Below are 26,218 nucleotides of genomic sequence, written 5' to 3'. Positions count from 1 at the left end.
CATCCATTGTGTCTGTCTGCCATTCTGGTGTAGCATGTTTTCTGGAAAGGGAGCGGACAGATGAGAAGCTTGAGTAGATTTGTTTTTATGGCGCTGGTGATGTTTTCGTACCTGACTAATTAGATTGTCTCAAGACACAGCCTAGTTCTTAGGTTCTCTAAATCCCTTTTCTGCTTAAGTTATTCAGGCTTGGTGCTTGTCATTTGCATCCAAGAAGACTGATTAGTACAGAAATCTGCTTATATTCAACTTCCCATGCCTATGCTGATAAGCCAAAATGTGGTTTTTACATTACATGTATCTGTATGAATGTGGAATAGGTGAGTTATACAATCTGTGGATGTCTTATAACAATGTTTACTAAAACTATATTGTATCCTTTACTAAAACTAAATTCATCCTTTATTTTCATCTACTTCCTCTTTTGAGGGCTCTCAAGCCACAGACCTCCCAGATATAAAGCAAGAAAAAGACTAAACCAGATCTTTTATTTCCAGTTTAGAAAAGGAGGTTTGTCAGAGAAATAATTTTATGAATGGTCCTGGACACTTGAGGGCCATTCATTGTGCCGATTCTCCATCTCTACTGCTTTCCCATGATTAAGGTCATCAATGTAAGTTAATTTGGCCCAGTGCGTGCACATCGGAAACCAGATAGGGACAGGTGAGAGGTGGGCAAAGAAACCCCAGTCAAAATCGTATCTCCAGAAGAGTCAAGCTGGACATTGGAACCAGTTACTGCCATCACCATCCTCAGTGGAACGGATTCAAAATTGATCCTGCTACTTTGAGTTGCCTGCTCCATATTCAAGAAATGGAAGAGAGAGCAGCCCTGACAGAAAGAGGGAAGTAACCACCAGGAAAATGGCCACCTCTGCTTCTTGGCTGGATGCATGGTAGCAAGCCCAGGGTAGGGGAACCGATGACCAGTGCAATACTCTGGTGTAAGGGGAGAACTGGGATTCACCCCAGAGATTTAGGAGAAGAGCCAAAGCAGGGATCTCTTCTCCATTCTAAAACAAGGGTTCTCTGTCCAGGAATGTTGCACCACAGAACATGATGACTCTCCTTGGCTTGGGAATATTATTTACACTATAATAGTTATCTGTTTAAATGGCATCTTCCCCTAGAAAATGGGCTCATCCCCTATACATTGATCCACCCATTACTCCAGCCATCCCTCCATCCAACATTGATTAAGTACATATTGTAAGTGAGACAGAAGTAGGTGCTATGAACCCAGATGAATGGACGCTATCTCTGCCTCTGAGAAACTCAGTTGAGTGCTAAAGACAGATAGGTAAGTAGACTCCTCATTAAAGCAAAGTGAAGAAATGCTTGGGAAGGCTAACGTTCGAGTTCAGTCTTAAAGGACAAAGTTACACTTCTCAGAGAACTTTGAATTTTCCTAGGGGTTTATCCCAATAAATCACATGGTGACTGCTTGTCTAGGAAATGCTTTCTTATCCTGAGCCTCTTAATGCTTTATTCCTAGTAATCCAACCCTTCATCAAGCATGCATTTTATTGGTGAAAAAAGATCAGAAAATTGCAAATTCACAAGTGGATTGATAGTTTCTTTAGTGGGAACTAGGGCTCAAGAGAGTGACAAATAAGAATTCTGGAAGAAAATGACCTAAAATGTAGAAAACGATGTATTCAGCCCAAACTGGCACTACCATTCAGTCAACTTTGGATCTTACTATGTATACTTAATGTCATTTTAAAGAAATCTTCCATGCTATGCACTGTTGGTTATTTAACCAAATATATAGGTCAAAGTTGTCATTTATATATCACCTATCTTTAGCAGTTTTTCCATTAACCTTGACTGAAATAAAAGGAAGGTAGAAATAGGGTTCTTGAGTCATTTTTCTTGGTGTAAATCCCAATGAATTAAACACTGTTTCTTTATGCTGTCAGCACCTTGTGGGTTAGATTTTTCAAAATTTGTTTCCAAAGTGTCTATGTTTCTCAGGGAAGGAAACATTCATGGTATTCTTAAGCAATACAGATGCCTCTCCTTAGAATTGAGGCTCCCCAAAGTACTTGTGAAATGTACTAATCCCCACAGTTTACATATTGAAGTAGTGGTGAAATTATCAAAGCTGTGGTCAGAAAATAAGAACATTCTGTGAGTCTCTTACTGTTGTAAAAAGAGTCAGGTCTTGGAGGTCACCCCGTTTTCAGCTAAACTAAACACTAAGAAACCTTTTCTGTTTTGTAGAAATTATTTTGGCAAGGTAATTAGTTCTGAAATTTTTCCTCAAGAGGGAAACCTTGTAGATTCCTGAACCTCAAAGCAAGTGTTTTTCTATTACAAAAAGTAACTGCGATATTTGATTTGTTGAACATGTCTCCTTAGTCTATCAAAACATGAGGTAGGGCAGCAGATCACATGGCTTGGATGTCATGGGTTTAACAGCTCAACTATGGTTTTTCCTTAACCGGGCATTCTTTGTAATCACTGCTTGCTGTAATAACTGGTCATGATCAAATTATGCCCTAGAAGGATCTTTTACTTGCTGTCACTTTTTCCACATTCATGTGCTATGAATCCCCCCATAAAAGCTGTAACTATAAGCCCATGTTCTGGGGGTGGAGGACAGGGGGAGGTGGGGACAGACTAGCTAGAAGCTAGCTAGTCTGTCCTTCCAGGATCCTGAATTTGCATCTCTTATTGCACATTCCTTAAATTGAAAATGGTATTTTTGACTTACTCTAGGTAGGCATTGTATTTGCAGAGACAGAAGTTTCCAAATATCAGAGCAAGGAAAATGATCTTTGGCAAGTCGTTTCCTTAAGCTATGTTTCTTTCCTGGAGTGTAAAGGAAAGAAAGCAGGTAGGAAAACAAAAAGAAAAAAAACAAATCATTCATCCCAAAGAAATACCCTGGATGGTTAACTAAAGGAAATTCAACTCCAAATTATGGGAATTTCATCATTACTCATTTTAAAGCCAAAGCTTGTGGTTGGAGTTGAAAAGGTAGAGTCAGACAAGAATGACCTATAGAAGGGGTGAATGCTATCTACTTTCTTTTGATACATGTTGTTTTAGACTGAACAAGTAAGAAGGGAATCACGTATCTTTAAATCACAGACTTCAAACCTTGGGAACTCCTCCAAATGTCTGCCACTTGTTCCCATAAAACACCTCTCACAAATTCAGTAACTGGACAGACGATGATGCAATTAGATGAAAACTATTAGGCTCCTCATTCTTTCCTTCTCCATTCTTGTTTTGGATTATTCTTTGCATTACAATTGAATGTGCTATCATTGATTTTTTTTTAATCCATTCCATTCAATTTCTCAAATATTTCCTGAGAAGCAAAAGCAAAACACTGTACTAGACACTAAGTCACATAGATATGATATAAGATTAGTTCCCTCCCTATTGCTTGTTTGCAGTGGCAGAAGATGACATTACTATTACGTACACCAATTGCTTCTGATCTAAATCCATCTTTATCCTACTACACATCCCCCCTTTTTCCTTTTCCTATTGTGTTAGGTGCTCACCCTCCATGTGGTCCTGCATCTGGGACGAGTCCTCACCCCAGGCTCAGGAAAGGAATCTTAAGCCAATTCTGGTGATTTCTTTCTGCTTGCCAGTACTGATTTGGGCACTGGCAGGTGTTACAATTCTAGGGAGTGAGAACGAAGAGAAGTCTACTGAGAGGCAGCAGTTAAAATCCTTCTCATTTACTACAAAGATACTTGCTGAAGAGTTACTGCTCTTCTCTGCCTCTTCAGGCTGCCAGAGGAGCAGGGATGCCAGGGGCTGCTAGGGCCATTATGTGACAATGAGGAAGCCAGCCAAAGAACATGGCCGACTGATGATGGCAAAGAAGATGGAAGACCACTGCATTAATGAGTCCTGGAATTAGCCTATCCGTGGGCTTTCTGTAAAGTAATAGAATCAATGTCTGTATTATTTAAGCCATATTCGGTTTGCTTTACATAATTTGCAGCCAAAGCACCTTACCAGTGGGTAATCCAAAACTCTGTTGTGCGATGTGTTTTGCTACTTATATTTGTGCCAGCATTACCATGTAATGCCAGGTATCCGTAAGAAAGACATCCTTTGAAGTTTTCAATTTGTGTGTGTTGGGTAGGATCTAAGATAAGGAGGGTAACAGGATCAGTTTACAAAGAACTATACATCTGGAAATAAGATAAATATTGCTAAATTTTCAGTTATCAAATCAGATGGTGATTATGAAGCTAATAATCAACCCATAGTGGAGATTGACTTATTACTAAAGTCACCCATTTAATGCACAGCTTGCATTCCTAGAAACAGCATGATGGTATCAGTTGTTTAAGCAACTCATAAAAATATTAACTTTTCTTTCTTGTTTAGTGCCACCAAGGGAATTTATTATGCACTTTGAAAAAATATTTGGTCACATATAATATAAACACCCAAACATCTGAGAGTTATGAATCTCTGATCATTAAAAAACACTCAATTGTTGCAAAATAAAGTTAAGGGAGTGAAGAAACTTAAATGACTAGGATGCTATAGTCGATCAGTTATATGAATAATAGCTACAAATCACTATATCAAATGAATATTCATCTCTTAAATCAGAGATCAGCAAGCTTTTTCTGTAAAGGTCCAGATAGTAAATATTTCCGGCTTTGTGGGCTGTATGCTCTCTGTCAAAACTGCTCTACTCAGCTGTTGTAGCACTAAAACAGCCTTAAACAATACAGCAAAAAATGAGAAATGAGTATAGCTGTGTTTCAATAAAACTTGATTTACAAAAGCAGACAGGGAGCTGGATTTGGCCTTTGGGCTATAGTTTGCCCATTCCTATCTTACCCTTAAACTACTTCTCCAGAGCTTTTCATTTGTAGAAATTTTATAAACACCCACTAATTGAATTTTTGAATAATTTTGAGGCCTCAATTTCAAATGATCTAAAAAGCCTGATTGGTTTAAAAAGAACACTCAGTGTTTCATTTCAATTAATACGTATTTTGCCTTTTTTTCACCCATGGGGAAACAAAATAAAAAGCAAGAATGGAAGTCCCTGTTCATATTTCAAGGATGGAACACTCTTTGTAATTATCAAGTTTACTTTTGGGTCATGATTCCCTACAGAGAGAATGGTGTAGTCTTGAAATCTTTGAAAGGTGCCAGAATATTTCAGAAACTGCAGTGACAAAAGTTTTGTTCAAGATGCCAAAGCCTTGTGCAATGCTAGTTGCTGCTCCAACAAAGATATACAAATACATGTAAATGTGACCAGTAGGGACAAGACCTTGGATCGAAAACTACATTGCCTGAGAACACGAAGGGAGCCATTTGTGATATGAAGGCACAAAGCAGATGGTTTAAAGAACCACATACTATCATATTGGCCTGCCAGCTTGGCATCAGAACGGAATCATATAGCAGCACACACTTGAGAAGTTGACATGGTAACAGCCCTAGGGTACAGAGGAGAGCATCCAAGAAGAAAATTACAAAAGAACCTGCCGGGAAGTCTCTCTGTCATTCCTGGCTTTTACTGGAATAGGTACATGAGGCAGCTTCTTCTCTCTAAGGGTCACCAAAGATAAGTCGGAGAGTTGATATCCTCTGCTCATTTAATAGAGTTGATGTATTTGTGTTTCCTCTACTGACTAATGCAGAGCTGCTTGAGGATGTGGACTACTTTTGAAATGACACTGTAGCCTCCATTAGAGGCTTCTACCCCCTTAAAACCTAAAGCCACACATATCTACCTCCTCTGGGCTGTACGCTCAGCTTGGTATTAACAGAGAGCAGTGAAACAGCACAGGAAGCCCCGTGGGTGGCATTCCACAGCTGAGCTCCAGATAAAGGAGGCAACAGCTTAGGCCAAAGGTCTAGCCTCGGTTCATTTCTGTGGCCCTACACAAGCAATGTCCCATCCAACTGACAAAGGCTCCGAGAGCCACAGCACAGAACAATCGAAAGTTTTCCATACTGACATTTTTGTTCTTTTCTTCTTGATGTCCTCTTGTCCATTCCATCTGCCTTCTAAGACTGCATTAGTCAAACTGTGGGACATAACCTATTAATGGATCATGAAAATATAGTGGATCGTGACAAGCATATTTTAGAAAATGATACGGAATTGAATAGACGATGATAGGAGAGAAATTATAGAAAATGTCAAAGTGTATCTCTGATAAAGATAAAGACCATTTGGTTCATGTGTTTCCTGGGCTGAGATGTAAAATGTATTTCTTACTGAAGGTTGTGGACAAAAAGTTTGAAACCTACTGCTTCAGGGTAAATAAACTGAAATCTGTGATGCATTCTCAGATTAAGCTGCAAACAAAATGGGTTTCTTCTTTTCATATGAAATACTATTGTAAATGGCTTTTGAGATCAGTGGGCAACAGAGGGCCTCGCGATATATTTTTTTTGTCTTTTTTGTTTGGTGCTTTTCCAACAAAGGATTAGAGTCTGTGGTTGAAGATTACTCTGGTGGTTTTAGGTGTGGTGGACAGAATGAGGGCAAACCGTGAATTGAGGAAAGCACGTGGGGGGCTATGGCTGTAGTTAAGGTGAGACATAATGATGGAGTGTCTAGGGTTGAGGGCCGATATAAGACAAAGTGATATGGTGATGATGATGATGATGATGATGATGATGATGATGATGATAACGGTGATGGATAACTTCTACTGAGTGAATAAGATGTCAGGAGATGTTTTAAGCTCATCATGGTTATTACCTCGTTTAAGCCTCACATGAACCCTATGAGACCATCAATCAAAGTTGGAAACTGGGCAGAAAGTGAAGCAGTAGAGGAGCACCGAGGTATTTCAAAATCGTTACTGGGGATACAAGGGGAAATGAGATAAAGGTGACTGATGCTCTTTAGAGAGACCGGGAAGAGTGAAGGAAAGAGCATCATTTTAAAGGAGAATACGCATGTACTTTCTCAATGATTTGCTGAAGATCAATGGTTTATCAGGCAGTGTACCTGGTGTTCCAGATTCAAGGACAAATAAGATATAGCATTACCTCATGGGAAATCACAGTCCCCTGGAAAAATCACAGAAAAGGTAATCGTGGGCACATAAAAGATACAACTAGCTCTGCAACTCACACAGTAGAGACATTTGGAGAGGGTCTCTATGCTCAGCGGTCTACCATTTTTTGATCACCTCTTTAGTGGTGTTTGCTTCCTATCAGCATTTCTACCTACATTGGAGCCTGGATTTTGCCCCAGGTTTCGAATTATTTTTATTTACACCAAAAGCTTTAAGAAACAGTTCTAGCATATCACCTCTTCAACTGAACACTGCCAGCAAGAAGAACGTAGAAACAGGATAGTTGTATTTCCTGTCTAGGGTTGTTACGTAAATACCCAAGCACAATTTCCTTGCCCACCAGGTTGCCCCCCTTTTTTTAAAATCAACATTTAAATCACAAACCAAAGGAAGCTGCAGTGTTAGCCTACCAAGAATATCATTTTCTTGATTTCATTGAGTTGTTTACTTGGGTTTTACATTGCCTAAGGGACAATGGTGAGGGACCGCTTTATAAGGAAGCCATATAATTGAGCAATTTTGAGGCGTCAGGGCACTCTTTTATCAGACTATTGTTCACATTTTCTTAAACCATCAGCTATTCCTCATTCTACGATATTGTTTCCAAAATACATAAACAAAGCCTTTCTCAATTGTGTTATCAGAAATTAACTGAAACATGAGAGAAACCCCTGCCACCGCCCCCCCTGCACTAAAGAAAACATGAATATGCATTGCTCTCTCATAGAACCCTTGGGCTTTAAACACTTAATTTACAATATAATGAGGTTAAGCCACATTACCTACACTAACCTGCTTTACTGATTGTGGCAGAACAGTCACTTTCTTTCATTTTACTTTAGACCAGAGGTCAGGTCAGCAAATTTTTTCTGTAAAGGGCCAGATACTGAACATTTGAGACTCTGTCAGACATATGGGCCGTCACAACTCCTAAACTCTGCCACTGTCACGTAAAAGCAGCCACAGACAATATGTAAATGAATAAGCATGTCTGTGTTCCCATAAGACTTTATTTACAAAAACAGGTGGTGAGCTGGGTTTGGCCAGTGGGCCAGTTTGTTAACCCCTGCCTTAGACCATTTGTATTAAAATACAATCAAAATAAGGTTACCTGAGCTTAACATACTACCTGATATATAAATAGTACTCTGTTCATGTGTTTTGAATAGATGAAAAGTTCATGCAGGCCATTAGGTGTTCCTTAATTCCTCCACCATGCGCTCCACATTTGTTTCCTGATCCTGCTGTTGGGCCATTAACAGACTAGAAAGTCTGATCCAAGAGCCTATGCCAAGAGCGGCCTTTGACCAGTCAGAAACATTCCATGGGTGCCTCCAGGGGCAATCTCAGGCTCACAGGGAAAACTCTACTGATAGATATGAATCCTCCCACTGAAAGACTTCCTGAGTTCTACCACTAAGCATTTCTCTAGGTTCTTCAAAAGTCCCTTTTTAAAATATCTTAAGTTTAGGAATGGTAACAAATGAAGTTCATCAGTTATCTTATATGGTTAATAGAAATCTTATTAGTTTTTAGTGTGTGTGTCTCCTGGCTGAATGGATATAGAGGAGGGAGGAGCTACAAGATGTGAGGGGCTGAGGTCCCTGAATAACTGCATGGAGCAGAGTCCACTCTCCCGACTCCCATGGTTAACCTGTACTGGATGGTACCTGAGTAAAAAAGAAACTATTATAGTGTTAAGGCACCGAGTAGTTAGTCTACCTCAACAAACACAAGTATATACCATGCTTCCCCAAAAATAAGACCTAGCCATACCATCAGCTCTAATGCGTCTTTTGGAGCAAAAATTAATATAAGACCCAGTATTATATTATATTATGACCCAATCTTATATTATAGTAAAATAAGACCTGGTATTATATTATATTATATTATATTATATTATATTATATTAAAGACCCAACCTTATATTATAGTAAAATAAGACCGGGTTTTATATTAATTTTTGCCCCAAAAGACGCATTAGAGCTGATGGTCCAGATAGGTCTTATTTTGGGGGAAACATGGTAGTAGAAAAGTTAGCCTTTGGTTTGTCACATGTGCTGTAAATTTCTATTTATTTGTTTGTTAGCAACACAGATGATTCTTTTTTTTGTGTGTAGTGAAATGTTTCAGTCTCTTCTTGGTTTATTTGGTAGTGCTTTCCCCAATGTAAAATATATATAAATACCCAGCTATATTTTGTCTTGGTGCATTTATAGTTTCATTTTTTCAATCTTCAAATCTTTCTTCCATATCACTTTATTTTGATGTAAGGAGCAATGTCCGAATCCAGCTTTTTCTCTTCAATGGTCGTCTCACTGCTGCAAATACAATAATAATCCATAATTCTCCCCCAACAAGAAATGTAATATTTATCATGTCATAAATTCTCATACGTATTGTAGTTCATTTCTGAACTCTGTATTCTCCCATTGATCTGACTATCATGAAGCAGTACAATACTCTTTTAATTGCTTTAGTTTTATGACATTTTAATAAATGGATAGAGATAATTTTCATTTGACTTTTTTTTTCATATTTCCCCCTTCCTACTCTAACATAATTATTTGCCCAGATGATGTGTAGATCAATTTAGTGATATTACAGAGACAAGTTCTGTTGGTAAGTTTTTTTGAGTCACATTCAGTTTGTAGATCATTAATGACATAACCAACATCTTTATTTTATTGATTTTTCTTATTCCAGAAAAACATGTCTTTTACATTTATTCCTAACTTCTCTTCTTATCCAATTTAGATTCCATGGCCTGGGATTACGATCATTCCCTTGGATACTGTAATTAGTTTCTTATTACTGCTGTAACAAATTACTACAAATTTAGTGGCTTAAACAACTCAAATTTATTATTTGACATTTCTGGAGGTCAGAATTCTGAAATGGGTCTCACTGGGCGAAAATCAAGGTGTCAGCGCGGTTGCAGTCTTTTTTAGACGCTCTAGGGAGGATCTGTTCCCTTGCCTTTTGCAGATTCTAGAGAGCGCCAGCACTCCTTGGCTTGTGACCCTTTCCTCCATCTTCAAAGCCAACAACATTGCATCTCTCTGACCACTCCTCCATAATCATATCTCTCTCTGACTACAGCTGGGAAAGTTTCTCTGCTTTTAAGTGCCCACGTGGTTCATGTGGGCTCTCCCAGATAATCCAGGATAGTCTCACTTCTTCAAGGACTTGAACTGATCACATCTGCTATGTTCCTATTGGCATGTGAGGTAACATTCACAGGTTCCAGTGACATCTCTAGGAGGCCATTATTCTGCCTACTACACATATACTTTCCACTGCCACGTCTTTCTCCACCATCTTTGAACTCAACTAGAAAATCCTAACTCTAGTGAGAGGACATTTGGATTAACCAGGGTTGGGGAATTTGAAGTGCAAAACGGTGTGTTTTACTTTAGCAGTGTTTAAACTGTCAGGATGTTCCATTTGCAATTTAAACCCCCAGCTACTAACCTCAAAAGAACCTTTTGGACTGCCCTGCAATCTTGAAACATTGTTGCTGGTCTATCAGTTCCCTTCTCTTCCACTCTGCTCCTCTTTCCTCAAACCTCCAGGACCTCCTTCCCACTCTCACTCCCAGTATATGGAATTGCTCCCTGTTTCACTGAGAGTGGAAAGCGATTTCACATGCTCTGCCATCATCTTATAAGCTACCTGCATCTGCACCCATATAACCCATGTCCACCTATTACTATAGCACAAGAGGCAGTCAAAGTCTCAACTTGTGTTCTGGATCCCACTCCTGCAGTCCACTCTAGGAAATCACCCCAGTAATTTCCCAATGCCCCAATCTCCAGTTCTTTACTCTCTATGGTGAATCGCAGCAGCTGATGATCTGTTATAATATCATTCATCTGAGCCCTGCTGGCACCAGTCTCACAGAGGGAGAGGGTTCTCCAAACAGATACCCATAATTAAAACACTCCAATCATCCTCAAGTGACAAAGAACAGAAATGTGAGCTTGAGTATGTTTCCATTTTCATTATACCCATTGTCTCATTAGGCATGGTATCATTTCTTTGGGTTCTAGGCCCTGGCCGCTGTATTTATTTCCCTGAGTAATTAATTCACACAGTGAATCCGACCCTGTTTAAAACCTCCACTTGGGGGTTTGCATGGAACCAAGTGGCCACCCTTGGAGCAAAGCTGCCATCATAGCACTTAGCACTGGCTGTGCACTTGAAGGATCTTGGTAAATACAGAGGGTGCCAAAAAATATATATATACACATTCTAAGAAAGGAAAAAAAGCTGTATTAAAATTGTAATACCATGAATGACACTAGCATTCATTTGATTAACGCCATCTTTTGAGTGAACGTCATATTACACATTGCTACGTAATTCAATTCAACTTCGAAAAGTAATACATAGCTAACATCTCTTAAAATGTGTATTTTTTTTGGCTCCCGCCCCTCTGTATTTGATGTCTATAATCATCTGCCCCAAAACATTAGCTTCAGAACTCTTGGGTGATACCTGTTTTTTACCACCTAGCCACACAATTCTTTCTCTCCTTCATAAGTAAGAAATTATTTGTAAATCATTAGTTCCCATTTTGATAGAAAATATCAAGATAACTCCTGTAGCCTGAACATCTTTGAATCTCTTGACAGAGCAAATCTTTTCCTGAATGTGCTAGGGACCATATAGTCTCAGAAATAAGCGATGAAGACAGAACTTCTAGCAGTCAAATTTTATAAAACTGTTTCACAAAGGTTGTTTATTTAGTGGACTCTTTAAAAAGCCGAAACGAAGAGAAACATCAAATTAACCAGATTTAAAAACAAGCTACAAAGAATATTTGTTCCCTGATATCTTATCTGACGTGCAGCCAACCAAGGTTTCATATAACTTTTAAAAATCATCATTCCCATCATGACGAATTAGGCTTGTCAACAACATTTCTATTTTTTTAAGAAACTGAAAGAACATCTGTGCTTGTAAAAGGGAGCTAGGACTCTTGGGCCGCACCTGGGCCACCTTGTAAGTTAACGAGGAGCAGAGGGCAGGCCTCATCTCCACCCTACAACCAAACCCAGACAAGGTGAGGCGATGAGTCTGTCCTAGGGAGAAGCAGTAGTCGGCCAAATAGTGATTAGTACTCATTTGTCACCAATTGCCAAAGTGGTTTTCTTCTTCATTAAGCTGAGGGTTTCTGTATGTTAGATTAACATGAAAAGATATAACAGGGGTAGGGCTTTCCTCCAGGGAGGAACTCGCTGTGGTTGTGGTGACAAGCAGATGTGCCTGGCCCTGCAGCCCCTTGCCCTCATCTACCTCTCCCTTTTCCTGAACTCTTTCATGACCTCCAGCAGAGTCCCAGATTCCAGCTTAAAGAATATAAGCGACCCTATGAGTCGCCATCCGATGAAAACCTCTGTGCGGTCAGTGTTTTTGAGCTACTCTTTTTTGTCAACAAAACAGAGCCTCCTACTGCAGAGGTGAACTACCCAAGTTCATGCTTGCGGGGAGTGATGGGACAAGTCCTCAAACCCTGCTTTGCAGACTCCGAAGCCCTTTCCATGAGCCACAGATGAGCCAAGAAAAGAGCATCACCTCCAGCACGGTTGTGGACAGACTGTGAGTACGCGTTCGTTTGTATATCAAGGCTGCTCAACCACTGCACGTGGGCACTTGGGGCCTGACAATGCTTGTTGTGGGGGACCGTCCCATGTACTGTAGGATGTTTAACAGCATCCTGGCTTCTACCCACTAGATGTCACCTGCATCCTTCCCTAAGCTGTGACAACGACAAGTGATGCCAGACATTGCCAGATTTCACCTGGGGGTGGGGGACAAAACCATCCCTGGTTGAGAACCACCTATCTATGTGTGTATGTGTATAGATGGGATATGGGTTATGTTACAGATAAATATTCATGACGCATCCCCTCAACCTCCTAATCAAAGAAAACAAGGTAGAAGTTGTGCAGATACTGAACTCCTCCAAAGCAATCTCTAGCCTTTAGACGCTTGCTGTCCCTCTCCTGCTTTCCTTGAAATTTCAGGCATACCAGCCAATGTTGCTTTTAAAGGCTGTTTTGCTCAATTTGTATAACACCAAGTAGCTTTTCATTCTACCTCAGACTACCTTTCTGCTACACACTAATACAAACTGTAAAACACCCTTGCACTTCAGATAGTAAACATTCAGAAACAGACTTTTACAGATTAAAGGGTTTCAAATACAGGCTTCTCCTCTTTACCAGAATCAGGATCTGGGTTTGTGAAACCTCCATGACCGGGCCTGTGCTGGCTCCAGTGCCATAGGGGTGAAACCCCACAGAGACATGCCAGGTGAAGGACTGGACAAAAATGAGTTAACATTGGTATCATCCCTGATTCTGGGTTTGCAGAAGGCCAAATGACAAGTTTAACAGATTGTTAAAACATTCTTTTCAACTGGTTGTTTTGAAATCCTGTTGAGATAGACATGGTTTTAATTCTAACCCTTGAAGTTGACCTTTCTGAAGTTTCTTTTGAATTGATGGTTCTGAAGCCATGTAGACTGCTGAGATACACACGGCTTTCCTTTTTAATGCCCCCAGTTGACCTTCCCTTTAAGTAAACATATTAGTTGGCATGTAAGTTGTCCCACTTGAACATGTCTTTCAAAATGGACATGAATGCCCGCCAACAATTAAGAGCTGCAGTTTCCTTCCTGAGTTACTGTTAGGTGTGACATGAGTTCGCAGCTTGCGGCTATGGCAGAGCAGATGTTTGACTTGCAGCGTTCCCTGATGGAATGACAGACAGGGCCTTACCTTTGGGAATGGTGATCTGACAACTCAGGTCACAGTCCTGCTGCAACTGATAAAACGCCACTTCCTGTAGCCGGGCTCGCTCCAGCTCTGAGAGACTCTGGATGGGGACTGACCTCAGCCGCACGCTGCGGCCCGACATGCTGTTCCAGGTGAAATCACCCTGCAGACAAAGGGGAAAAACAGTCAGTAACACAGTTCATGAACATCTCCCAAAGCTCATCCTCTCTCTTAGTCAGGAATAAAGTCAAGCAAACATCATCTTTTTGTTCCCAAATTGTCTCTAAATCCCTAAAATCCAACCCACTCTTTAGTTAACGATGGATTTTCTCAGTTGCAAACATCAAAATCTCGAGTCCTTGCTGGGTCACCTGGTCCCATAGAGTGATGCATACACAGGCCAAAGAAACTCTGTGGAAAGATGTTTTGAGGGTCCTACTTTCTCTCTCTCATGGGAACACATGGCAACTTTTGGGTTTTGTAGCTCAGTAACAGCAAAAACTGCTGCTAACTGCCATCATGTACACTAGACCTAAGAGGAAGCCTGTGTATTGATAGCTTACCATGTACCAGTGATGGTGCCAAGGGCTTTTTAGTTATTCCCTCCATCAACCTTATGAGGTGGCCACCATTTCTAATCCTATTCAATATAATATTCAATACTATAATAACATTACCTAATATAGTCCAGTATATGATATATAACATATTATTATAATAGGTATATACTTATGATATACTATTATAATAAATACAGATACTCCTTGACTTACAGTGGGGTACATCCCAATAAACCCAATGTAAGTTGAAAATATCGTTAAGTTGAAACTGCATTTAATACACTTAACCTACCGAACATCATAGCTTAGCCTAGCCCACCTGAAATGTGGTCAGAACACAATATCCAAAAACACTGTAAACACAGTACACTGTAGAGTGACGGTTGTTGACCCTCATGATTGCGTGGCTGACTGGGAGCTGCGGCTCACTGCCCCTGCTCAGCATCACGAGAGAGTATCGTACTGCATATCATATGCCCAGGAAAAGATCAAAATTCAAAATTCAAAGTACGGTTTCTACAAAATGTGTATCACTTTCGCACCATCATCAACTCAAAAAATCCTAAGTCAAAGCATCGTAAGTCAGGGACTGTCCGTACTTATGATACATTATATCAATATCATAGTAATATATAGTATATGTAAATATAATATAGATGAAATTGAAGTTTGGGGAGGTTAAGTAATTCCCCCCCAAATCATAAAACTTACAAGATGTGGAACCAACCAAGACCCAAGCTAAAAAACGTATGTCCTTAAACTCTATGCGAAATTGTAACTGCTGAGTTTGTCCTTACAGCACTCTAATGAGCTATTTTGATCACAATAAGTACACAGATATGATCAATAAGAACTACATATAGCCCAAATTCATTGTTAAATACAAACCCCCAAATGATAGTATTAAGAGGTGGGGCCTTTTGGAAGGTGATTAGGTAGTGAGGGTGGAGCTCTCATGAATGGGATTTAATGTCCTTATAAAAGAGATCCCACAGAGCTCCCCGGCCAGGACACAGCAAGACAATGGCCATTTATGAACCAGGAAGCAGGCTCTCACCAGACAGTGAATCTGCCAACTCCTTGACCTCGGACTCCCCAGTTCCTTGAAGAGAAATAAATTTTTGTTCTTTTCAAGTTAAAAAAAAAAATTATTCCATATGAAAGAATCAAAGCAAAGATTCGCACATTCCTGAGTACACTTGTGTGCACGAGACACACCCTGGATGCCCACTGAGAGTGAATGGCGCCACCCTTATGCAGACAGTGAGGAAGTGATGGCCTGAGAAATAATGCTTCATAGTCCTCTGAAACGCAACATCCCCTTACTGAAGAGGACTTCCTATGAATTACAGATACCAGCCAGGGCACCACAGCTTTGCAGAGGTAGCTATGGTTTCATCAACAATCAAGAAAAGTTCCAGAAGAAAGGAACACGATGCCCACAGGCACTGCCAAGGACTTGCCGTGGATGAGTGGGACACTTAAGGAATCTCCTAAGACTTCACCATCCTCATAAGTCACCTTAAAGAAGGGAGACAGAAAGACTCGCCTTAGCAACTATTAAGATTCCCTTGTCCCTGCAGGCAGAAAATTCCTGCCTAGAATGTTCATTGCAAAGATTGAATGGCGCTATGCTAAAGCTTAGATATTTTTTCCTCTTTATCTGGGATTTCCTTTCTGTATTTATTCATTTACCAAATGGAGATATTACAGTCTAGTAGAGGCAGAAAATAAACAAGGCTAGTAAAGGGCATACTGTGTTAAATAATGATAACTGCTAGGGCGAGAACACAAAGCCAAGTGGGCTGCACAGCTTCAGAGAGAGTGGCCAGGAAAGACCTCACGGAGCAGGCCATGTCTGAGCAGGAGTTAAAGGGAATGAGGGCTTTTTGTTTGTCTTCACATGTATGAATTTGCATCTGGAGGAAGCTGAACAGGAGCCCAGGAGGGGCTCCGGGAGCCTGGCAGGGGAAGGGCTCTGGGACGGGCGAGTGAAGGAGCAAATCTAGCTAAAGTCGGTAGGCTGCAGTCACTTTTGGTGAACTGAAGAGAATTCTTCCAAGTCTAGTGTATTTTGGATTTCTTCTTTCTTTTTTCTTTTTTTTTGGTGTAACTGGAGTAAGCACAAGTTTTGACAGTTAGAGGTTAGGGACTCAGGCCTTGGTATACCCTCATCACACCCTTTTAGCTTAGGGCACCACAAGGTACCATATCAGTGAATTGCCTTTGCTTCCCCCAGATGGGAAGTCCCAGATGACTCGATGGCTTCTAGATGTGAAGTTTAGGTATCTAAGGGAGCCAACTGCTTTTTGAATTGTCAAAATGGAATTACACACTTGTTTTTTTAAAAGCATTTACAAATGTGACCTCCAATGGGCTCAGTTATCTACGTAGCAGAGCTTGGCTATCTGTTTCTGTAAAAGGCCAGGCAGTAAATATTTTAGGCTTTATGGGCCACATGGTCTCAGTAGAAAGGAATTACTCAATTTTGCCTTTGTGGCATGAAAGCAGCCACGGACAATACATAAATGAATCAGTATGGTAGTGTTCCAATAAAACTTCATTTACTATAAAAGGTGGAAGGCTGGATTTGGCCAGTAGGCGATAGTTTGCAAAGCTCTGAGCCATAGCTTATGACTGAAACAAGGCAATCCCTAGAAGGTATATTTTATTTTTATTTGTTATGTACTCCTGGTTAATTAATTCAAACAAAATTTAATGAGCACCGAATACGTACTAAGAACAGTACTAGGCTTGAGATGATCAACATGACAACACTGTCCTGTTCTAAAGAGTTAAACTTCAGTAGAAAGAACATATGCCATCCATAAAATACCGAGATTGTAATACTAGAAGTAAGGACCAAATACAACGGGGTACCCGGGAGAAAAGGCTTTGACATCTATCTGGGGGATCAAGACAGGCTTTATGGAGAAGACGGAGTTTCAGTGGAGACTTAAAAGTTGAATAAGAGGTGTACGAGTTTGCCCAGGAGAAATGCGACATTGGAAAAAACACTGGTTGCCAAGGCAAATGAATTTGAGAGAACAGGCTTGTTTTGGGAAACAGGAGGCTGGAAGGAGAAAAACAGCAGGAGGCAAAGCCATGCAAAAGTCAGGGCCAGATCCTGGAGGGCTTTCTCTGTAGGCATTGCAAAGTAGATTGGATTTTACTGAGTAGGTGATGGCTAGCCATCCAGGAACCTCCAGGAAGAGAAGAACATCCTCAGATTTGCATACAGGAAAGAATATTGGAAACACATTTCTGAAGGAATTGAGGGAGGGAACAAGTCAAAGATACAGAGATCAGAAAAGATGTAGGGCTAAGTAAGATGATGATTAAAATTTGAACAGACAGCGAGACACTTGGAACCACATAGATGCTTGGGGCCAAATTGGATGCATTGGTGGGGATGGGGAAGGCATAACCGAAGATAACTCTTGCATAGCTAGCTTGAGCAACTGGGAGGATGGTACACTAAGCACCAAGATAAGGAAAAGCAGAAGGGAATTAGGTTTGGAGGGGGAAGAAGAAAGATGTTCAAGTTTTGACATTCTGAAAGTGATATTTTATTTTTAAAAAGTAAATAGATAAAACACATTCCCAAATCCGGCAAAACAGAACCTGGCCGGTTTACACTTTTCTTGAGCCTTTATTTTCGTCTCCCAACTAGAACAGTTCCAATGCAATCAAGTAATATATAGTTTTTGAAGCTGTTCACAAATGACTACACTTAGCGTGCCAAAAAGTGAAGTGTGATGCTTTAAATTTCTCTTCGTCCATTATATATTACAGCCTGTGATTCTTAACTTCTTAGATTTTTGTAACTTATGTAGCAAATTTGGAATTGTTAGCCAAAAGAGAGAAAAGTCTTGGTCTATTTGTAACGACTTGAATTTATGAACTTACTTTCTCCTAAGACTAGTTCTTTTAGCTGCTCATGGCTCCATAGAGGGCTACAGCCAAATTCCAGAAAGAGTGTGGTACTTTCTTGAAAGTGGGGCAGCTGCATAGGTCAGGCCTTGGAAGAGTCATTTCAAAAAGGAGGTACTACAGTTTCCAGAGGCTCTTAAACACATCCTAACCCCATGGCTGAAAAAACAATTTTTCCTGGGAGAGAAGGTTTCCGACTAATAAACAAAGAGGGACTTCACAGGTGTCTCCAAAGGTGCCTATTATGAAATGGGCGGCATCTTAAATAACAATGATATCATTTAGTTACAGTTTTGATTATGAGGAATGAACCAACTTGTCTCGTAATCCATTATATACCACAAACATGATTAACTGAAGCCTAAAGAATTCGTACAGACCTGTATGGGTTGTTCCAGTTCATCACCCTCCTATCCCTCAGCCCCCTACCCTCCATCAGCTCATTGTCTTTTGCTACCTGCCAATCAGCAGTAATGAATACATCAAATAATCTGCATCTTCTCCAATGTCCCAATTCTTTCATTGTTCCCAATCTATATTTCCACGACGGTGATTTTTAATAGGATTTGTTTTTGAATTAAGTACATGAAATTTCAACAGGTTTTTTTTAAAGCTGGAAATATGCTAGGTCCATTACTCGGAAATTACCGAATTAACACAATTAGCACATTGGCTAAAACCATATTCATTCATAGTACCTAGGGCACATCAGTGACTACTCTAAACAACACAGAGCAATGTTCTCCATTTTTATTTTTATTCTTAATAGAATATAGACATTTGGAGACTCAAGAGGCCTAATTTCAGAGCCAAGTACAGAGTCAAGTAAATGTCACAACACTGGCTAGGAAACACTGCACATACACTGTCTTAAAACTAAAGTTGTGTTGCTTTTAAGACGTGATAATTTGGCATTGGCTCACGATGAATTACTTGTTCTAATGCGTCCACCTTCCTGATTTCAATCCATATCATCTTTTAAAATTAATTTGTTTAAAGAACGCTTCCTCAGAATATTCACCCAACATCTGCCCAAATTATCACAGGGTTTGAATCAGAGTGTTCATAATAAAAAACCTAAAGCCTAAAATAATCTTGTTTCTCTTCCCACCTCATCACCTCTCTATTTGAGTTCCTACTGCTGAGGATGGAGTCCCCACACATGGCTCCCACGGGAACTACACAGAGTGTTGGGGGAGTCACTGAGCAAATCCATGAAGTCTCCACATCTCTTCAGTTGTCTCTTCTGAGAGTTCCCAGGGGTCACGTTGTTTATGTGCTTAAAATATTTTTTCCTTTAGATGATGAAAATTGTCAAATATATGCAAAGGAAGAGATGAGACTAATAAACCCCCAGAGGTTCTGATTTACTTTTCAGGTGTGCAATTGGACATCCATATGTTTTAGTTTCCTGACTGATTGTCCCATGCAGCCAGGTTGGAGAACTACTGAGGGCTCATCAGATTCAGGTTTGGCTTTGCACTCCATCGTTGAGTTTGGTTGTAGTAAAGTCTGCTGTTCCTAGAAAATTCAAGGAATTCTCCACCATCAAAGAAAGATGCAAATCCACCACAAGACATAAGGCGATTTCTATGATAGTCACAATAGTGAAAGTGCTACTTTTTGAAACAAAAGTTTAGCTTTTTAATAAATTTATTGGGGTGACATTGGTGAACAAAATTATATAGGTTTGAAGTGTATATTTCTATAATATGTCATCTATGTATTGAAATTGTGTGTTCACCACCCAAAGTCAATTCTCCTTCCATCAGCATATACTCATATTTGACCCCTTTACCCTTTTCTACCTCCTAAGACAGCCACGAATAAGCATGTCCTGCTTTCTTTTACTGAACAAATGTAGTGATGCCACAATCCTTATTCATTTACCTAACAACAACAAATAATGACTCAAACCTGCCTGTGCTCTTAGCCACTGCAATATCCTGGCTGGTGGCTGCAAGTTTGACAGAGGCCCTTCAGCCTGCATTTTGTTCTGCAGAGGTAGACAGTTACTGGATAGAAGGTATGCCAGGAAGAATAATAATTGCTGGCCCAAAGATGGACGAGCCCTAATGGCCAGAACCTGTGACTGTGTTACTTCACCTGGCAAAAGGAACTTTGTGCATGTGATTAAATGAAAAGATCCTTAGGTACGGAGATTCTTCTGGATTATCCCGATGAGTCCAACCTAATCACAAGAGGGATGCAGGGGTGGCAGTCAGAGAAGGAAATGTGACCGCAGAAGCAGAGGTGAGAGTGAGGAGAGAGGAGAGAGAGAAAGAGAGGGAGAGAGATTCGAAGATGCTAGGCTGCTCCGTTTAAAGGTGAAGAACGGAGCCATGAGCCAAGAAATGCAGGCAGCTTCAAAAAGCTGGAAAAGGCACGGCACCAATTCTCTGCAGAGCCTCCAGAAGGAATGAAGCCTTTCATATTAATCCAGTGAGACCCAGGTCAGACTTCTGACCTCCAGAACTGTAAGATGTTAAATCTGTGATGTTTTCTAAGTTGGTGGGAACTTGTTGCATCAGCGATAGGAAATTCATAAAGAAGGAGTAGCAGGGAGCATTAGAAAAGGAGGTCAGTGAGGTGTACAGATTGATTTCAGATGAGAGCATACTGCCAGACACTTCAGAAAGGCAGTCTTCATCTCTCATCAGATTCTTATCTCCCAACTTCCTGGTACTAAGAAGGTGCTTCATCCTACAGGTATCACTACCAACGATTTGAGCTGGAGAGGTTCCAAGATTGGAATTCCGGCAGCACTTTCCCCATAAAATAGAATTATATAGATAGTTACATATAGCAAATATTTTAGGCTTGTGGGTCACACAGTCTCTGTTGCAACTATTCCGCTCTGCCAATGCAGCCCCAAAGCAGCCACAGGCAATATGAAAGCAAAAGTTACAATAAAACTTTACTCACGGCACTAAAATACGAATCTCATGTAATTTTCATGTCACAAAGTATTATTATTCTTTTGGCTTTTTTCAACCATTTAAAAATGTAAAAACCATTCTTAGCTTGCCGCCCATACAAAAACAGGCAGTAGGCTGGATTTGGCTCACTGGCTGTATAGTTTTTTTGACGCCTGATAGAAAGAGATGGGGGTCATTTAGTACGCTACACATATTTAGTTAGCATCTACTATCATGTGCCAGAGACCCAGACCTTGGACCCTGTATCGTGAGCTATATGTGTTAGCTAGATTCATGAGGGCCAGAACCTTGTCTGGTTTATTTACCTTGGTGTTCCCAGTATCCAAGACAGTACCTGGCACTTAATTATCACTAAATAAATATTTGGCAATCAAGGAACTAAATGAATCAGGTACATCATGAGTTCAATAGGAAATTGAAAACTAACTGATAAGTGAATTCTTTAAAGCCATAGGATACAAAATTAATATCCAGAAATCAGTTGCATTTTTATACACCAATAAATGAACTGTCAGAAAGAGAAATTAAGAAAACAGTCCCATTTACAACTGCATTAAAAAAATAAAATACCTAGGAATAAATTTAACCAAGGAGGTAAAAGACCTGTACTCAGAAAACTATAGGACACTGAAGAAAGAAATTGAGAAGATACAAATAAATGGAAACTTATACCATGCTCATGGATAAGAAGAATTAACTTCCTTAAAATGTCCATACTACCCAAAGTAATCTACAGATTCTATGCAATCCCAATACCAATGGCATTTTTCACAGAACTAGAACAAATAACCTTAACATTTACATAGAACCACAGAAGCCCTTGAATAGCCACAGCAATCTTGAGAAAGAAGAAAGTTGGAGGCATCACACTAGCTGATATCAAACTATACTATAAAACTATAGTAATCAAAACAGCATGGTACTGGCATAAAAGCAGACCCATAGATCAATGGAACAGAATAGAGAACACAAAAATAAACCCACGCCTACATAGTCAATTAATCTGTGACAAAGAAAGCAAGAATATACCCTGCTGTTGGGAAAACTGGACAGATACATGCAAAACAAAGAAACTGGACCACCTTCATACTCCATATACAAAAATAAACTAAAAATGGATTAAAGACTTAAAACAAGACCCCAAACCATAAAACTCCTAGAAGAAAACATAGGCAGTCAACTCTCAACTCTCTGACATTTCTCTGAGTACTATTTTTTTCTGATATATCTCCTCAAGCAAGGGAAACAAAAGAAAAATAAACAAATGGGACGACATCAAACTAAAAATTTTTTTTCATAGCAAAGGAAACCATTAACAAAATGAAAAGACAACCTACTGAATTGGAGGAGATATTTACCAATGATACATCTGATAAGGGGTTAATATCCAAAATTTATTTAAAAAACTCATGCAACCGAACACCAAAAAAAAAAAAAGAAATCCGATTAAGAAATGGTCAGAGGACCTGAATAGACATTTGTCGAAAGAGGACATACAGATGGCCAATAGACATATAAAAAGATGCTCAACATCACTAATCATCAGAGAAATGCAAATAAAAACCACAGTGAGATACCACCTCACACCTGTCAGAATGGCTAGCATCAATAAATCAACAAATAACAAGTTTTGGCAAGGATGTGGAGAAAAGGGAACCCTTGTGTACTGTTGGTTGTAAATTGGTACAGCCATCATGAAAAACAGTATGGTCTCTCAAAAAATTAAGAAAAGAACTACCTTGACCCAGCAATTCCAATCCTGGTTATTTACCCCAAACAATCCAAAACACTAATTCAAAAAGATATCTGCACCCCTATGTTCACTGCAGTGTTATTTAGATATGGAAGCAACTCAAGTGCCCATCAGTAGACGACAGAATAAGGGAAACGTAGTGTATATATACAATGGAGTATTACTCGGCAATAAAGAAGAATGAAATCTTACCATTTGTGACAACGTGGATGGGCCTAGAGGGTATTATGCTAACTGAAATAAGTCAGACTGAGAAAGACAAATACCACACGATCTCACTTATGTATGGAATTTTAAAAACACAATAAATGAACGAACAAAACAGAAACATACTCATAGACACAAAGAACAAACTGATGGTTGCCAGAGGGGAAGGGGGTTGGGGAACTGTGTGAAAAAGGTGAAGAGATTAAGAAATACAAATTGGTAGTTGCAAAACAGTCACAGAGATGTAAAGTACAGCATACAGAATATAGTCAATAATGTTGCAACAGCTATGTGTAGTGTCACGTGGGTGCTGGATTAATGGGGGATCACTGCATAAAGTATATAAATAAATGTCTAACTACTATGCTGTACACCTGAAACTAATATAAAATAGTATTGAATGTCAACTGTAACTGAACACAAAATGATTAAAAAAAAAGAAATCACCAACTTTCCAAGCCATGTAGTGTTGTATCTATGCGAGAGAATGTCTTTGGATTTGAATAAACTGCTAAGAAACAGTCTTTTGAAACAGAGCCTGTTGATGAGTCCCCAAATGCCAGTATATGAGGTCAAAAAATAAATGTAACAATATCAGACCTGAGAAATCATGAATTCATGATACCCACTCTCACCCATCAGACCTCTTACAGGCAGAAAGACATGGGCGTAAATAAAGGTCAGTGTTGCCCTGTGACCCTCACGGTATGGGCCATGAAGTGATAAACAAGCACCCAGAAGAGTGCCAAAATGCACCAAAATACAGTGTGTTCTTGGCAGTTTCTTAACTCTCAAATGGCGCGTTCCAGACCAGCATTTTTCTTTGGTAACAGTTTATCTCATAAACGATGACTCATTTTAAGGCTCTCTGGATCCAGTCTTTTGAGTGGTCGTCATAGGATTTTTTTCTTAAGATTGAAAGTGGATGAAAAAGAAAAAAAGGAAGTGGATGATTTGAAATTTGTTTCAATTTCATAAATGTAAGTGAAGTTGAAACTGAACCAATGTTTCTAGATAGACTAGGGCCCTTAGAGTTGTAAAAATATCCTTTTATTCTGGGGTACTATGAAACCGCATTAATAAAGGGTAGCATATGCCACAAAAGGATATAGCGCAGTGGTTCTTGGGGGTGATCTTGCCCCCTTAGTGGCATTTGGCATTGTCTGGAAATATTTTTGCCTGTCATGATTCTGGGGGGGCTGCTACTGGTATCTACTGTGGTTGTGGGTCTGCTCAACAACCTACAGTGCACAGGACGACCCCCCACAATAACAAACTATGTGGCCCCAATTCTCCATAGTGCAGAGGTTGAGAAATCGTGCAGAGGCATGGTATAAATTAGATCTGCAGTTTGGCCCAAGTTACACAGAATCACCTTAAAATGATGGCATTAGGAGATGTTAACAATGATCTATGAGTTCTGTTTACCATCAAAGGCAATGCACGCCATAGTCTTCTGTACGTCTTATGTATATTGTCTATTATTATTCATATTATACACGTCTTATTCTGTATATAATGTAAATAAACAGAATCATAGAAGTTATTTAAAACTAGCATTAAGAAGTACAAATACCACAAACCAATTTAAAGGAGGCAAACTAAAATAAAAGTCTCAATACAATAGAATCTAGGTTAACTGAGGAACAACTCACCAAAAGTATTAACTAAACAGATTTCCTTCCCCCTCCCCCCCAAGTATATGTCTCCATATTTAGGAAAAAGAAGCAAAAGATAAACTGAAAAATCAACAATCTAATATCTGTGATTTATTCAGAAAGGTCATTCTTTTGAGTTAAATTGCATCTTTCCAAACAGACTTGATTTTCCCATGAAATCAAATTGATTGAAAAAATTTTGGTTTTGCTCTCTACCACATTGTTTTCTTATGTCCTTGAGACGAGTCTCTAATTGCAGCATCTCTTTAACCTCAACCAACTGGAAACTTCCCAAGGCCAAGAGAGTCAGCAAGGAGCGATGAAGGGCTTCTCAAAATAGGGCCTGTGGGCCTAGGGCAGTGGAATTCCCTGGGCAAATGATTCTTGTCATTAAACATGCAGGTTTCTGGGCTCTAACACAGATTTACGACATCAGGATCATCCAGAATGGGGCCCAAGCACCTTCATCGCAACCAAGCATCTCCAGATGACTCTTATTTTTTCACACCGAGGGTTGAGACCCGCTGGTATGGTGGTCAAGACTTGGGTTCAAATAGATATGACACTTTGGCAAGATTCAGAATATGTCTGAGCCTCAGTTTCCTCATCAGTAAGATGGAGCAAAGAACACGACTTAACTTTCAGGTTCGTAGTGATCATATGAGACAGTGCAAGTAAATGTCTTGTAGAGTGTATATTGGCTGCCAGCAAGCCCTGAGCACATGGTAATTTAAGTTAGAACTAATATTAATCATCATTACTCTAAATTTGCATCCCCTTTTTAAACCTGGCAGTTTTAATGACAACAAAAACTCTTAAGAAATGTGTGTTGAATGCATGAATAAATGATTCTACTATGTGTAAGATGCCTTTTCTAGGTGTTTACAAGCCAGCCAGCTAAATTGTGGTTCCATGTGGGTGAGAAGGAGAAGAAAAGAGCAGAGCAGTAAGTTAAGGCCTGAAAAACGGCATGCCATTTAGATCAACCATGCCAGGGGCTGAATTTTTGTGAACTGTTTTCTACCGTGGCCAGCTGTCATTTATGAATAATTCGTTCAGCCAAGGTTCCCAGATAATCACAATGTGTTGCCAAAGCATGGCATAAGCTTCAGTACCAGGCTCACAACTAACACTTCTAAAAAGGGCTGCCTAGTTCTTTAGAACTCCAAAATAAACACATCACCAGTGACAAGAAACTCCCTTCTTCCTTCATGAGTTCTGGGCAAAGCCGAGGGTATTTGTGTAGCTGTCATACCCCTGTTTGGACTCTTCAAAGAGGTTTTTCCTTTATGAACTCAAACAGAATAACATTTGCTAATTTTTCCGCTCTTGATTCTTCAA

General features: G+C 39.7%; 1 protein-coding gene across 3 annotated transcripts in view; it reads right to left on the bottom strand.

Annotated features, from left to right (window-relative positions):
• Positions 1 to 26,218, bottom strand: part of ARHGAP6 (Rho GTPase activating protein 6) — a 489,998-nt gene that overhangs the window by 68,510 nt on the left and 395,270 nt on the right. For all 3 annotated transcript variants that reach the window (XM_081042159.1, XM_081042160.1, XM_081042161.1), the window contains exon 2: positions 13,831 to 13,990. In XM_081042159.1, coding sequence (XP_080898285.1) covers positions 13,831 to 13,990 — 160 coding nt within the window. The remainder of the gene's footprint in view (positions 1 to 13,830; positions 13,991 to 26,218) is intronic.

Source organism: Rhinolophus hipposideros (assembly GCF_964194185.1).
Source record: "Rhinolophus hipposideros genome assembly, chromosome: X".
Lineage (NCBI taxonomy): Eukaryota > Metazoa > Chordata > Mammalia > Chiroptera > Rhinolophidae > Rhinolophus > Rhinolophus hipposideros.
Note: the sequence above shows the minus strand (reverse complement) of the source record. Positions and strands in the feature narration are given on the sequence as shown.